Raw genomic sequence first — 16262 nt, 5'->3', positions numbered from 1 at the left:
CATCCAAACTGGTATAAAAAGGGTTAAATTACACGGACTGACTTGGGGACAGTCTGTTGTGAATTTGTGAAACCACACAAAAATAGAAGGTTTCTGAAGAAATATACTACAAGGGTAAGTCGCACATTTAAACTCAGAGTCGAGACCTCCTTCTGGCCTAGACTCTGGGGTGCATCAGCTGTGTGACCTTGAGCAAGCCACGTATGGTCCTTGATACTTTTTCTTTTCTCCCCTGAGACTAAGAAGTTGGGCTCCACCAATGAGCTCACACTCAGTCTCTTTCAAATGTACCTAGTAATTTAGGTCTTGAAATAGATCCCAGTGGCTTGTTATCAGTTGCTCTCTGTCTCATCAGTTTGTTTTCACAGCATGCCAGAAACCAGATTTGTTCCTCCTGAGGTGATGGGCAGTGCTTTTCTTTTTTTTTAATGTTTACTCTACTCCTTTGCCTTAAAGTTTGTAAAAGGCGAACACGTCATCCCAACCTGGATGACTAGTGAAGCAGTTTGCAGAAGGAGGCGGAGCTGCTTGCCCATTTCTGTGGGTTGCCGTGTTCGTAGTCTGGCGGCGGCGCTGGTTCTCAGGCAATGGCCGATGGATGCTTGCTTTGTTACTTCCTTTCTCCTTGAAGGACATTTAAAAAAAAAACTCTCGAGGTTTATCCTGTCGAAGAGGGGATTTGATTTTTATGTGTGCTTCAAGAGAACATACGGAAGACTAAAATAGTTGAAGAAAAATATTTTAACAATCAGAGCTATCTCAAATTGGCATGGCTTCCTAGGGAGGCAGAGGGTTCCTGCCTCAGAGGGCACACCGGGATTTTGCATCTGCTAAGATTTAGGCTGCATAATGTCCCCAAAGTATTTTTGAAAATTTCCAGAATAAAAGAAGATTTTTAAAAATGAGAGTTTTTGTCTTGATAGTGTTTCCATTTTTTTAATGAAGACACCCAAGCAGAAAAATATAATTTTCTGATGGACTGTTAATTGTTAACTTAAATCTTACAACAGTTACTTAGAAACTGACAAAGAAAAATAGTTTTTAAAATACTGTACAAATTACTGAATGTTCCTGTATCAATAAAAGATCACTGAAAATTGGAATTTTAAGCCCAAAGCAGAAAACTTTGATAAACTTCAGTTCAATTCTAGGTAGGAGTTTGGCTCTGGACTCAGCCAATTCTAGGTTTGTATCTTATTTCTGCCCTTTTCCATCCTTCATGAATTTGGACGTTCATTCCTCAGCCTACCACCAGTTTCCTAGTCTGCCTTTTTTTACACAGCATCTTAATTAGCAAGAGGAAACCAAGGTGTCCTCTGTCTTTGCATGTTGAGACGGTGAGCCGTCTCATTCAGAGTTAGATGACAGCATTTTTGACGATCATATTATCTCTGCTGTTCAGTCTAGGTTCCAGTTGTGACAGTTTTTCTTTGCTCAACACATTAAAAGGTTTTTGAAATCACATTTTAACTACCAGGTGCCACGTTCTCAGTCTGCTCACATTTCAGTGGGCTTTGATTTGTAGTCATGGTTGTACTAGAATAAAGATACTGATCAATAGAAGCATTTATTGACTTACAGATATAAAGAGGTCAATGGTCTGCTTTTGATAGAAAGACTTGCCTTGCAGATACAGGGGTTATTGAAATTTTGAATTTATAGAAAAGATAATTTACTGAGTGCTTATTTGCTTTACAAGCTAACTAGTTATTTCAGAAACACTTTCACTGCGCAGTGCAATTTACATGTTCATCAATTTGTTTTCTCTTTATTTTTATATACGTATTAAGTGACACTGGATTCAGCATTGATCCTCTGCACTCCGTTTTTCTGATAAGCTTAGCCATCACTGTTTACTGTTCCCAAGTTTATGGTTTTCTGCTGCCTTTGAGCAAGACAGTAATTACCATTGTATGCAGTGTGGCTCTTGCTACGTTTAACAGGTCCTTGCAAGGGTCCCGAGACCTTTGCATAAGAACCAGAACTAGCGCCAATTTGAAAAACCAAGCACCAGCACCATTTTTGGGGAGGGTCGGGTGTACATTCTGCCTTAGAACAATGTTTTTTTTATTAGGCAAATGTTTTCTTGCTTCTACATTATTATGTACACAAGCACTGAAGTCAACCACAAAATGGACTTCCAAACCTTTGACCAGGAGTTCTCCCACCATTACTGTCGTGTTGGAGAGGATCTCGGTGACAGTGGTAGCGGTGGGTAATGGTGATGACGGGTGGAGCCCATTTGCTCGTAAGGTCTTGTGCTGGGCACCTTGAGTGGATTATTTCATTCATTTTAACCCTAATGACAGTCTGCCAGGTAGCCATCACTGTGTTCACCCCTCTTTTACACTTGAGGGGACTAAAACACGGAAGTTAGATAATCACCGGTCTCTCATATTTCATAACAGTTGGGGAGGAGTCGGGATGTGATCCGTGGTGTCTGTGACTTTGAAGGTGTAACTGCTCTGTTAACCCATGGGTTGATATGTGTAACGCTTTTAGAAGCACTCTTACGTAATTAAACCTTCATACAGAAGCACTGTGTGTACCCGTTAACTATTCCTGGTTCCCCTAAGTCACTTATGTGGAGCTGTTTCTTTCCAGCAGGTGGTAGTGGCTTGAGAGGGTCAAAGGCTTGATCACAGAAACCCTGCTCTGAGCTTAAGTCTGTAGCCAAGTTAACGAGCTTGAACACATACGCTTGTATGTAAAAAAGCCGGGTGGCTCTGTTGTCCTCTCTTCCCTGCCCCCTCCCCTCTCCGGCACATGCACGCTGGTTCTTAGCTGAACATTTTAGTCTTATAGAAAAAGCAGCTCCCTGGGGAAGTAACTGGTTCTGTTCTGATAAACCCGCTTATCATTTTGTAATATAGGTTTCCGTTTTATTTTGGTAATCCTAAAACTACAGGGATATCAAAACGCATTACAGTTAGAGCTGACTTCAGATTGCCTTTTTCCCTGGGAATCTTTAATACCATGAAATCATTGGTTATCTGCTTCAACTGAGCTTTTAGTCTGAATTTAAATTGGATTACATCGTCTCTTATTTATCTTAGGATAATCTCAGAACGTGGCATGAGATTTCCACTGGCAGAGGCTCACCTGCTAAGGTGGACCTGCCTCTGTCCCTGCCTCATTCTCCTCCTCCTGGGCGTCTCCTGAGCCCCTTCCAGTAGTGCCCGCTGTGTCCCCCACGCTGAATAGCTCCACCTGCGAGCCCCGTGCTGTCGTATGTCCTCCACGGGCTTTGAAGCAGTACTGCTGACCGCGTAGTCAGCATCTGGGTGACGTGCCATTATGCGGCCCCCCGTATGAAAACCTGATGCTGAAAATCAATGTGATTAAGTGTGGTTTCCCCATGTGGTGGAAGGGGGTGCGACTGAGCTCTCCTCTTAGGGCCCCTTTCCCCCGCTGAGAACAGCCCTACCCGAGGAGCCTGCTGTTACTCATGAGACATGGCACACACCAACTCAGCCTGAAGAATTTGGGGTCAACCGCGTGGCTCCCTAGGTTTACAGAAGAACTTCCCCCCTGCCTTGAGTCAGTGGATCCGTGCCAACAGCAGCTGATTTACCTGTCAACGCTGTATGTTACCAAGTTTTAAGCTCACTCCGCTCGCCACAGGACAGGCCAGTAAATCAGGGGATGAGGTGTTGGGGCAGGAATAGCGACTTTATTTGGAAAGCTGGCAGACCGAGAAGATGGGGGACTAATGTCCTGGAGAACCATCTCCCTCCCAGTTAGAGTTCATGCTCTTTTTATACTGAAAAGGGGAGGACGTGTGCTTGTTGCAAACTTCTCGGTGTTGGAATCCTTTGTTCTTGCAGCCGTCCACGTGGGTCAGGTCACGGTGTCCCTGTAAACCTCCAGTGAAATATGTTATTTTCTATTCTGCAACTTTTTAATCTCTATATGGATGCAGAAGTGTTATGCCCTAAAAACGTCAGAGCCTTGAGAACAGGCTCTCCTGCGTATGTCAGGCTCTAGGCAACATTTCGTTTACAAAAGGTGCAGAACCAGCAAGACGAAGCCCAGGGAACAGGGTGCAGGCTTAGAGCCAAAGGAACAGATCTAACATGGAGTCGGATTTGTTCTCTTCTGTTACCCATGTACAAGTGCATCCATTCTTTATCTGTGTGACCCTCTCAGTGTTTCGTCGGATTCACCTTGGTGTGAAAGGTCCTCTCTCGCCGCACTCCGCAGGGTGAGGACGAGGTGGCTTCCCCGCACCGCACAGGTGTCTGCTGCTGGGTCTTCTCTGGGGGCTGGGCGGTGGCAGAGGGGAGGCTGGGTAAGCCTGTGGCACGGGTGGGACCCTTGGGTTGAACATGTGTCTCCTAACTGCCAGCCTCTGCCTTAAAGTTTATTTACTCCTCCAGGGATGCGCATCTTGAGAATTCACCGCGGTGCCAGCCCAAAGATGAATTTTAGAATTTCTCGCAGGCTGTCTGTTGCCGTGTGTGGAGCTGTTCACACCTGGGTGCGAAGGCAGAGCTGGCTGGCATGTAACGTGCTTACCATAGATGGTGGCCGCTCTGAAAATCCAACAGCACGATGTGTTTCCATACACAGCCGCCCTTCCTAAGTGTAAAAAGGATCACTGCTAGGGTTTAAGTAACTTCACACGGAGGGAATTACATTATATTGTGACCTGCCTGGAAAATGGTGAGAAGTTTTTTTTTTTTTTCTTTTAATTTTCCCTTGGATCTTAGGATAATTTACAGGAGGCACAGGTTTTTAGTGATGTAACTGACTTTATTTAAATGGACTCGGTTTTGATGAATAGATGAGAAGTTGTCACTTGATACATGATATCTTGAATGAATTGTGTCGCCCTGAATTAAGTAACCGGTCCGATTAACTCTGAAAGTCAGGTGTATGGAAACTGTGTTTGCTCCGCGGTGCGAAGCTTCCTTACGCTTTTTCCTGGTCCTCTGCCCCCCCACCCCCAGTGGCTGTTCACCCCGTTGATAAGAGGCCAGCCTCTGTGGTTAACGAGCTCTCTCTGTTTCTCGCTCCGGGATCCCTTTGGGCAAATGTGCACCTGTCTTTTGTGTTGTGTCCATACCCGCCATCCTGGGTTCCGTACCTGATCAACCCCAGATCCGCGCATCTCAATAATGCCCCTTCCCCTCTGTACCCCGGTCCACGTCTTCACGACCGCCGTCTCCGATAGTAACCACATTTGCCTGTTTTCTCGCACTAGTCTTGTCCTTTCCAGTTTGTTTTATGTAATGCGGCCAAAATAAAAACCTGTTAGTCATTTCCATCCCTGCCGAGGACACGGTCCGAACCTCCTCCACGGGGTCCCAGCCCCGGCGCCCCTTCCCCCACGCCCCTCCCTGGCTGTGACCCCCCAGTGGCGCAGCTCCCTGCCCACCCCGGCGCCCGGCGCCCAGCTCTAGAGCCGCGTGGTGTTCCCGCCGCCCTGGGCGCCTTTCCCACCTCTGTCTTCCTGGTGGACGCCGTTTGGTTTTTCAAAGCCCGTCAGTGTTGACAGCTTCCCGCCAGCCTCACACTAAATGAGTAAATCACTTCCTTCTCTCCTTCGCCTGCAATTCTTAATCCTGTATCCATTTTGGCACATAATCACCGCATGATGAGTGCGTGTTTACAACGTGTTTCCTCTTTAGGTTGTGAGCTCTCTGAGGTCAGGGCGTTCTTAGTCACCTTCTGTGACTCTTTGCAAAATTGAAATCTTTGCGATTCCAGAGCGTCGGTAGAGACTCTGACACCAGTATGTGCTTAATAAGCGTTTGTTGAATCAGTTCAGCTGTCTTGTAAATACTCTCTATTATTATATTGGAGAATAGCTCCCTAGCAGTGTTACCAGACCTGGAGTAGCTCCATAGTCTGTTGCTGCCTGATTAGCTCAATTAAGAGTGCAGTGTTTGCCCCCAAGGGCTTGCGTTGCATTCCCCTGTGGAGCAGTTACCTTCTTTCTTGAACCATCAGAAAGCAGCTAGCCTAGTGAGCAGCATCATTGGTTCCCAGCGACATGCAGAGTGAGGATGATTAAGGTCAGGCAAATTCAGCTCAACTCTTGGACAGGCTAAACTCAGCGTGCCCCTTATCGATGCTAAGAGCATCGCTTCATGCCTCGTGTTGACCCCTGCACCTGTCTGTGTGCACTGATGCGCCTGACCAGAAGGGTTCTGCTGCCCTGAGGGAGCCGGAAGCACCCCCCCCACCCTGTCATGGAGGTTTCGCAGCGAGAGCAGCAGTCACCCGGCCACGGGTCTTTGCGGTCGCCAGCCTCCGAGCCTCCCGTCTACCCACGTGCGTCTCCCTGTCTGTCTTCCAGGTGAGACCATGCGCATCGCCTCGTCGGAGTTTGCGGACGACCCGTGCTCATCCGTGAAGCGTGGCACCATGGTGCGGGCGGCCAGGGCCCTGCTCTCGGCGGTCACACGCCTGCTCATCCTGGCGGACATGGCGGACGTCATGAGGCTCTTGTCGCATCTGAAAATTGTACGTATGTAGAAACTTACCAAAACCTGCTTTGCCGGGGTGCCGACATTGGCCATGGGTGTGGCAGCACTGATCGCTACTGGAGACGTTTCACTGCTCACCAGATCGCTTGGTTACTCACCCAAGGGGTGTCCCCCAGTTTTTCTAATACCAACATAGTATCTAATGATTTGCTTTAAAAAGTCAGAAGATTCCCTGAAATTGTTTTCTTCCTCTCAGAACGGAGTCTGGATTCCTCTCTACTCCCTGGAGACAGAACAGTGCGTCTGTCAGGCTGCAGAGGGCCCGCGTGGTGCACCTGCCTTGGCCTTGTCCTGAGACTCGGGGCAGTGCTGGCCCGTGCGGTGACCCGGCTCGTATGGGGAGCTGGCCGTGCTGACCGCCTCTGCCCACCTTGATGTAGATCCTTCGCGGAATTACATTTTATTAACTGTCCCAGCCTTGCCCTTTTGTAGAATTATATGCTTTGAACCTACCTTAGTCTGGCAGCAAAGAGCAGCCCTGCCCACAGCACTGATGACAAGGGTCAGTCTTGTTGCACCAAGCCTGGCACTGGGTCTCTGGGCTCATATGGGACCCACCGGCCCCTAGGACCCTGTTACGTGTGCTCTGCTTGTCAAGGTGCCTTGATTCCTTTTTTTCCTTTTAATTCTTGAGGTTTCATTTATCTAAATTTAAAAAATTGTATTAGATACAGTTTGAGAAACCATGGAGTTTGGTTCCTTCTAATGCCTTTGTTTCTTTTTTAAAAATTTAATTTAATTTTAGTTTAGTTTAGTTTTATTGAAATACAATCAGTTTCTGGTGTGCAGCATAATGTCGCAGTCATGCATATACATACATATATTCGTTTTCATATTCTTTTTGTTTTTGTTTTTATTGAGTTATAGTCAGTTTACAATGTTGTGTCAATTTCTGGTGCACAGCACAATTTTTCAGTCATACATTAATATACATACATTCATTTTCATATTCTTTTTCACCATGAGCTACTAAAAGATCTTGAATATATTTCCCTGTGCTGTGCAGTATACACTTGTCTATTTTATTACATACCAGTCAGTACCCACAAGTCTCGAACTCCCAGTCTGTCCCCTCCCACCCCTGCCCGTGCTACGATTTGTCTTGGTTTGGTGTCCCCTGGCCAGCCCCCCACAGCCCACCGCCAGGAGCGTCTCAGACGGCAGCTCACCTGTCACTGTGGGGCTCATGACAGCCCAGCCCCGGAGCGCGGGCAGGTTTAAGCGGGAGAACCCTAGAAAGCGTTCATCGCACAGCCCTGCCCCTAACACGCACCTGTCAGCCGCAGGTGGCTTCCTGCTCACGTGTGTTGGAGAAAAAAGTTCGGGTACCTTTCTCTCACGGCCTGCTGAGTCTTCAAAGGCATCATTTTCAGGAAGCTCTTCCCCCAGATGGAAACCTTCCTCCACCAGGAGGAGAACAGGGCTGAACCTCAGGAAGCGAACTTCCCACCTTGCGTGTTCTTGCTGCCTGGGCCCTGGAAGCGTGTTCAGCGCCCCCTGGGCAGTGAGGAAGGCCCGTGTTCTCCGGACCGCCCACGCACGGCGGGTGCCGCTGGCATCTGGGCCCTAAGGTGGTGCGTGGGGCCGCGCCCTGCCTCTCCACCCGCCTGTTTCCACCAGTGCTGTGAGCTGGTCCCATCCCCGCAGCGCGCCCTAACGTGGCCTCGAGGGTATGTGTATTCCCTTCCCGACACGGCAGATTAAGGGAATTAAAAAGAAAAAAAGGATTTAGCACAAAATATGGAAAGGTCAGCCCAGCAATATTAAGTAGTCCTGTCAGACTGTCAGTAACATTAAAAATGATCGTAGACTGAGTAACACATCTGTTCTTAGAGCGCAGCAGGTTCAGGGAGCAGCGGTGGTGGACGGCCGCCCTCTCGTGGAGGAAATGGGGAACTGCGGTTTCTGGTGCTGTCGCTGGGTGACTCGAGGGGTGGCCTGGGTCACACTTGGGTTCAGGTCGCTCAGGGTTTCATAGGATAGGACTATTGCAATCCCGCCCCAAGACAATGTATCAACAATTTTTTGCCAATCAACATGGTATATGATTCGACTTAACAGCATTTTTATTCTTTTCCATGGAAGCACATCCTCTCCTATACAAACAGGTGTTTTTTTCAGCATCTGTTTGTGTTTTTAACTCAAGATGAAGGAAGAAATCTTTATGTATTCTGATAAATCAGGTTAGAAATTATCCCCTAGACTTTTGTCGAGGCTTCTTCCAAATGATGAAAGCGTTTCTTCACCACATGGACAGAACGTAAATGAGAAAGAGTGACAGGCGCTTTCTGAGGATGATAAAGTCGCGACTTGATTTTCTGTTGGGTCGGAGCGTTGATTCATATCCTGTCCAGTTTCGTAGTTTCCTGCCGTGTCAACCACTATGTCGCTGTTTTACCTTTAAGTGTTAAAAGATAATATGTTACTTTTCATCTTTCAGGCTGTCTGCCAAGATCTCACTGCTCTTCTTTGCAGATACTGACTTTTCTCATCTATGAGTCATTTACAGGAACACAGAGGGAGTTGCCTTCTTATCAGCAACTTATTTTCGTGTTTTTCCATCAGTAATTCACCAAGTAGATGAAGGAGAGTCATTTTGTTCTCCTAAGATACCCGCCTTCGTTTTCGGCCCTGTCCCCTCCAGGTAGTTGTTGGCAAAGTGAGTAATTGCGAACAAGTATCATCCAGCCTCTAAAACGCGTGAGCAGCTGGGGTCCTGCAGACACGGGATGGTTTGGTAGCATATCGGTGTTTGCATGTTTGCATTCTCTGACCTTAGAATTACGTTTGTAAACTTGAGCTTATAGGACTCTGAAGAGTCCGTCCTTTCCCACAGCACACAGATCCTCGAGTTGCTCGTTTAAGCTCTACGTTATGCGGGGTTTCGCATGCGCTTGGCTGTTGAGCTCCCTGTTGAATGTGTCATATTACGGATTCCGATGACCGCAAGGGGTTTTTGCTACTGCGGCTACTTTGAATTCAGGACGACGGTGATGGAATAGTGAGTGACATGTAGTTCAAAGCCGAGTTATCATCAGAGTGGGAATTGGATGTTCCTGAGCGAAGCTGAAGGAGGCGTTTGCACATCAGACATCTTTAAGAGCTCCTGAATTGCAATCACTCGCGTTGTTGAAGTCGCTGGTGACTGCCTCCCTGCGGACACCTGGCGTTTCCTGCAATCAGGCGACGTTGTCAGTGTGTTAGGCTGAGACGGGACCCTTCGCACGTGTAAAGGAATCCTGCCTTACAGCCCGCGATCAGGGAGGGCGATGTTTATTTCCCCCGTGCTCTGAATTAATGTAATCAGGCTGCATTGTCGTTCCTTCGCGCTGGCGACGGCATCACACACACACGCACCTGACCTCTGTGTGCCGGGGAAGCGGTCCCTCTCTTCCTGTGCCCAGGCTAAGTCCTGGAATAATGATGTTCTCGGTTTCCTCAGCATTTCTCTCTGGAAAGTCAACAACAAAATAAAAACCACAACCCTTTAGTCAGCGTCTCAGGAAATTCTGATTATTTTCGAGGCTACCAGGGGCCAGATCTAACGCTGCTGCCCCGGTGTCTGGAGGGTGAGTCTAATATTGACCTGTGCTTTTTGTGGCGCTGGCGTCACATGGTCTAGTGAGTCCTCAATGGCATGACTTCTCAGTCGTCTGCTGTTCAGTCCTGCAGCTCTAATGTGGCTCTTACGTTTGAGTAACAGCCATCAATTGTCATAAAATACCCTTGCCTCTGGTTATAAAGGGAGAAATTACTGCCAGGGTTCTTAGCATATCTTCTTTGTCAGACCGATCGTGGCATTTACTTCATGCAGCTGGGCTGTTTGGAATTTATCTATTAGTTGTTCTTTCAAGAGGTAACTTACTGGATGCCTCCTACGTGCAAGACGTGGTGCCAAGATATACGTAACTTCAGGGTAAACAAGACTCAGCTCCTGCCTTTGAAATTTTATAGGCTTTCAGGGGAAACATTAAGTGCAATGCATGTTGGCACAATGTGCATACTGCTGTGGGAGGAAAACATAATCATTAGGACGTTTTCTGTTTTAAATAACAGAAACCCAGCTCAACTTGGTCTTTCAAAAAGGGAATATGTTAGCTCATCAACTGAAAGTCCAGAACGAATGAGCTTCAGGCAAGGCTTGATCAAGGTATAAAAACGTGACAAGGACCAGGTTTCTATCTCTTTTTCCTCTAAGGGCCCTCTTCTCTGTGGGCCCTTTTCTCATCGTCTCAAGGTGAGGCCTGCTAAACCTTCTCAAGGTACATGCTTCTAGACTAAAGATAGCAGAAAGAAGAAATTCTGTTCCCTGACAGCGCAAATGAAAGTTCCACAAGCTTGTTAGTCCTCCTGGCTTCTACCTAAGTACATGTCTCTGAGTTAATTATTTAGAGGAGGAATGAGATGTGCTGATGTCTTGGTTTGGTCATTCCTCTCCCCCACCAGCCCCCAAGCTGAAGATGGGATCAGTTCACCCAGCTGTACTGCTGGGCGACGCAGGGTACTGTGAAGGAGGGTGATGTGGCTGGGCGCGGGAGGGCTCGGGGATGCGTCTCATTGGACTGAATGAGGCTTGTCTTTCCCTGAGCTAATTGCTTGGACCGGATTGAACAGGCTGGGGTCACAGGCCTGAAGCTGGGGGCTGAGAGTGGAGGGTGATTGGAAGGAGGTTGGTCCGTCCAAGGAGCTGGGGGCAGGTACCACTCTGTCCAACAGTGAGAGCGAAACTGCACGGTAATTTGAGCAGGGAAAGTGCAATATAAAGACTTATTAAGTCGAACAGCAGATGACAGGAGCGAGGGGTTAGCTAGCAAGAAGTAAAGAGCGTGCTAAGGAGTGCAGGAGTGACAGAGGGGCAGCCGTCACCCCGGGCTGCGAGGGAACTCTCCACGCGAGCCCCCGCCTGACCAGGACCAGGACCCAGGCGTTCCTAGTCCCCTGGGTGACGTGGACGTCACCAGGTACCACACAAGCTAATGGAACTTTCTGGAAATCTCCCTTTGGGGTTCATGGAGAGGTGTCTCACGGGAGGCGCTCCACTACAAGATCACCCTCGCTGAGGGGCGCCGCTGGCCGCCGGGCGTTGGAAAAGCAATATTTAAAGTGCCCAGCTGCGTTTCCACAGGGCAGGTGGAGAGCAGGTGTTTGGATTTGATAACCAGCCAGGGCGGCGGGGTTTACTGCTCACGGCCGGGGCGCTCTTGCCATAGGATGGATTTGGGGGGGGCCAGAGGGTTCGCCTACAGAGCCTCACAAACCGAGGGAAGAACGAGGGTGTGAGGATGTTACTGAGTCCAAGCTCGCTCTTCTCGCTGCACGACAGGCCAGTAAATCAGGAGACGAGGTGCTGGGGCAAGGAACAGCGACTTTATTTGGAAAGAGAGCAGACCATGAAGATGGGGGACTGGTGTCCTGGAGAACCATCTTCCCCAAGTCAGAATTCAGGCTCCTTTCATGGTAAAAAGGGGTGGGGGTGTGGTTGGCTGTTGCAAACTTCTTGGTGTCAGAATCCTTTGTTCTTGCAGCTGTCCACGTGGATCAGGCCATGGTGCCCCTGTAAACCTCCCACAAGATAAATATTATTTTTTCTTCTGCAATTTTTTACCTATATATAAATGGAAAAGTGGAAAAAATGGGGGGAAAAAAGACCTTAAAGGTCAGATCCTTGAGAATGGGCTCTCTGTATATTTCAGGCTAAAGGCAACATCCTTTTACAAAAGGTGCAGAACCAGCGTGACTGAGCCCAGGAAACAGAGGCCAGGGCTAGAGCCGAAGGAGCAGATCTAATGTGTAGTCAGACTTGTTCTTCCCTAGCGCAAGGGGAAGACAGGGACTTGGAACGCTCACAGTAATAGGACAGGTTCTGTGTTGTTGGAGCGCGGAGGGTCAGGTGCAGCGTGTGAGAGGCAGTGACAGAGTCGCACGGCAGAATGTCTTGGTTATCGCAATAATCGATTTGAACTCCACCAGTTTGTTTAGACTCCAGGTAGAGGCTACGGGGAGCCGTTGAGGAGCTGTGAGCATTAGAACCAGATTCGGGATTAGGCACAGAATTCTGGTAGCGTGTGGAGAAGGAATTAGGAGAAAGGTGAGCCCATGCAAGGGGGCGGATTAAGAGGTAACTGAGTGGTATCACACGGTATTTTTCTTTCTCTTTCTGGCTTATGTGGAATCAAAGAAAAGAAGAAGAAAAGACATGAATGGACTTATCTATAAAACAGAAACGGGCTCACAGACATAGTAAACAAACTGCGGTTACTGCGGGGAAAGAGTGTGGGAAGGCGTAAATTGGGAAGTATGAGGTTTGCAAATATTAGCTAGTGTATATAAGATAGATAAACAGCAGGTTTCTACTGTGTAGCACAGGGAACTGTCTGCAGTATCTTGTAGTGACCCATAATGAGAAAGAATGTGAAAAGGAATCTGTGTATGTATGTGTATGACCGAAACATCGTGCGGTACACCAGAAGCTGACACAACGTTGTAACTGACTACACTTCAATTAAAAACAAAACAAAACACAGAGAGATCATTGAGATTATCCAGCCGGTGCGGGAAAGGAAAGCCGAGTGGAGGCCATGGCGGTGCCGTGGGAGGGGGCAGACGCTAGAGACGTTGAAGGGGTAGGATGGTGAGAACCTGGACACCCACCGGCTGCGGCCGGGCTCCACATGCTTCTTCATGATCAGCTGGTCAGTGTAATCCCAGCCCGACTCACAGCCCGGGATCAACGCCTGGTCTCTGGAACAGACCACGTGGCTCAGGTCCAGGCTCCCACTCTCACTCGCTGTCAGACCTCTCAGGCTGGCGTGCGTGTAACCCCCTGGCCTCAGCGTCTCTCTCTCCTCTGTGAAGTCGAAACAAGAAAACTGTCAACCTCAAAGAGGTGTTTTTCGGGACCAGATTAGATACCTGCAGGCCATGAGAACAAAGTGGATTCTAAGTACTTACTGGCGAGGGCTGTTTACTTACACAAGCTGAAAATACCTTTGCAGCTCTGGCGGGCTGTGTTATTGCTGTGCTGTGCAAAACACGGCACTTTAAGAATAAATGGCATTAGCGTTTAGTCCTTCTTGCTTTTTGGTGAGATCATTGTGTTCACTTGTGAACATAAAACCAGAAGGTTTACTCAGGGAGGCCAGCTTACCCTGAGGAGGCAGAAAGATAAAGTGTGATAGTGCTGAGATCCCCAGGGCCACACCAGAGCGCATGGCCAGACAAGTGAAGGAGTTAAATGTGGAATCTTATACGCATTCATTCATTCACTTAGCCACCTCCTGTTTGCAAGACAACATTTTTAATTTAGCTGTAAATCCAGATCCTGACGAGAGAGTTATCGGGCAACCTATGAGATCATTTCATCAATGTCACTTAAAATCTACTCAACTGGGTATCAAGGGGAGGACCCTGGAACAAGGTCAGTGTGTCCAAACAGAAAAGGTGATCTTAACAATGTTGATTCATAGCACCGGTGTGGGCAGTGAGTGTGCACAGGAGAACCAGGTCACACGGTCCAGGAGGGTGGGGTCAGATCCTTGTTCCACACCATTGCCATCCCCATATGCCTGCCTAGCTCCTAGTAGGTGCTTAATAAGTATTTAGTGAATAAATGAATTCTCAGACTACTTTTTTTATTCAGGTACAGTCAGTTATAATGTGTCAATTTCTGGTGCACAGCCAGTCATGCATATATATACATATATTCGTTTTCATATTCTTTTTCATTAAACGTTATTACAAGATACAGAGTAAATTTCCCTGTGCTACAGAGAAGAAATTTGATTTTTTAACTATTTTTATATACAGTGATTAGCCTTTGCAAATCTCGAACTCCCAAATTTATCCCTTCCCACCGCCTTTCCCCTGTAACTATAAAATTGTTTACGTATGTCTGCCAGTCTGTTTCTGTTTTGTAGATGAGTTCATTAGTGTCCTCTTTTTTTCTTTTTTTTTAGGTTCTACATATGAGTGGTATCATATGGAATTTTTCTTTCTCTTTCTGGCTTGCTTCACTCAGAATGACAATCTCCAGGTCCATCCATGTTGCTGCCAATTATTTTATTCTTTTTTATGGCTGAGTAGTATTCCACTGTATAAATATACCACAGCTTTTTTATCCAGTCATCTGTCAATGGGCATTTTGGTTGCTTCCATATCTTGGCTATTGTAAATAATGCTGCTATGAACATTGGGTGCATGTATCTTTTTGAATTAGCGTTCCCTCCAGATATATGCTCATGAGTGGGACTGCTGGATCATATGGTAGGTCTGTTTTTACTTTTTTGATACACAGACACTTTCACTGGTGTTTCTGTTCCAAAGAACTTCATTGAATCAGAAACACAGATTCAGACCAGTATCTGGATTCTTCCAAGAAAGCCAATGAGAAAGGAAGTTACGTGTAACAGAATGAAATAAATATTCCAAATTGTTCTGATTAACAACTGACAATGTTAGTATATGTAACTTTATATACATATGTGTATATAATAAAACAAACCCAGGATTTAGCTCCCTCTGAGGTAATTATTTTGCTCTTCCGTGGGACCCAATTTTATGTCCTGAGAAAAGACTTACAGCTCAAATCAGCAGTAGGAACAAATTAACTGCCAAGAGCTGCCCTCTCAGTGTGGCGCTGATGGCCACGGTGAAACGATTATAAATCTATTAGAAAGTGAGACATCCCTGATTTGTTTTAAAGATTTGAGGTTTGAGATTCTCCTTAAACCATGGAAATGTTTTAAGTGGACCGTTTTATACCATAAAATGTCATGTGACCCGAGTGCCTGAAAACATCCTGACACAGCCGTTCTTTTTTCATCTATGCTTCTGTCTTTGCCTTGAGCAGGATTACAGCCTGGATAGCAATTGGAAAGACTAAAATTGAGGAGTCAATTTATTTTATGTTTTCACAATTGAGAAGAAAAAAAAAAAGATGCAGAATTTCCAGAGAAGATGAGAATGGGAACAGTTTTATCTGGTGTCTGGACTGAGCCCCCAGCACCGTCATTCTGAATGGCCTCCCTGCTGGCTGCAGGGCTCTCCTTCATGAGATGAGTTAGCTTATTTAGTCAACAGAACAGTGTTATCCTATCTGTGGAGGAAAACATTTGATGATATCCGTGGTCACTGGTTTATATACACTATTCCTCCACTTGGTGAAACTTGGCGAGGAAATTGGATCAGGCTAACCTTTGTGGTGGTGTCAACTTTCAACAGAGGTGTATCCCTGTATCTCAGTACTGTGTTAATCTGTGCCCTTTTCTAGCCATTTAGTGGTCATTTGAACTTGCACACAGTATGAAGATTCATCAAAAACTAAAAATAGACTTACCATATGACCCAGCAGTCCCACTCCTGGGCATGTGTCCAGAGGGAACTCTAATTCAAAAAGATACATGCACCCCAGTGTTTATAGCAACACTATTTACAATAGCCAAGACATGGAAGCAACCTAAATGTCCATGCACAGATGACTGGATAGAGAAGCTGTGGTATATTTATACAGTGGAATACTACTCAGCGATAAAAAAGAATAAAATAATGCCATTGGCAGCAACACATGGATGGACCTAGAGATCATCATTCTAAGTGAAGTAAGTCAGAAAGACAAAGAAAATACCATATCATAACACTCATATGTGGAATCTGAAAAAAAAAAAGTGAGGGGGAAGGACAGTATGAACTCATCTGCAAAACAGAAACAGACTTGGAGACATAGGCAACAATCTTATGGTTACGGGGAAAGGCGGTGGGAAGGGATACATT

At 46.7% G+C, this 16262-nt stretch overlaps 1 protein-coding gene across 2 annotated transcripts in view; it reads left to right on the top strand.

Moving 5' to 3' along the window:
• The window catches only part of CTNNA2 (catenin alpha 2), a 944639-nt gene that overhangs the window by 253475 nt on the left and 674902 nt on the right, over positions 1–16262 (top strand). For both annotated transcript variants that reach the window (XM_074354541.1, XM_074354540.1), the window contains exon 4: positions 6305–6471. In XM_074354541.1, coding sequence (XP_074210642.1) covers positions 6305–6471 — 167 coding nt within the window. The remainder of the gene's footprint in view (positions 1–6304; positions 6472–16262) is intronic.

Source organism: Camelus bactrianus, chromosome 28, assembly GCF_048773025.1.
Source record: "Camelus bactrianus isolate YW-2024 breed Bactrian camel chromosome 28, ASM4877302v1, whole genome shotgun sequence".
NCBI lineage: Eukaryota > Metazoa > Chordata > Mammalia > Artiodactyla > Camelidae > Camelus > Camelus bactrianus.
Note: the sequence above shows the minus strand (reverse complement) of the source record. Positions and strands in the feature narration are given on the sequence as shown.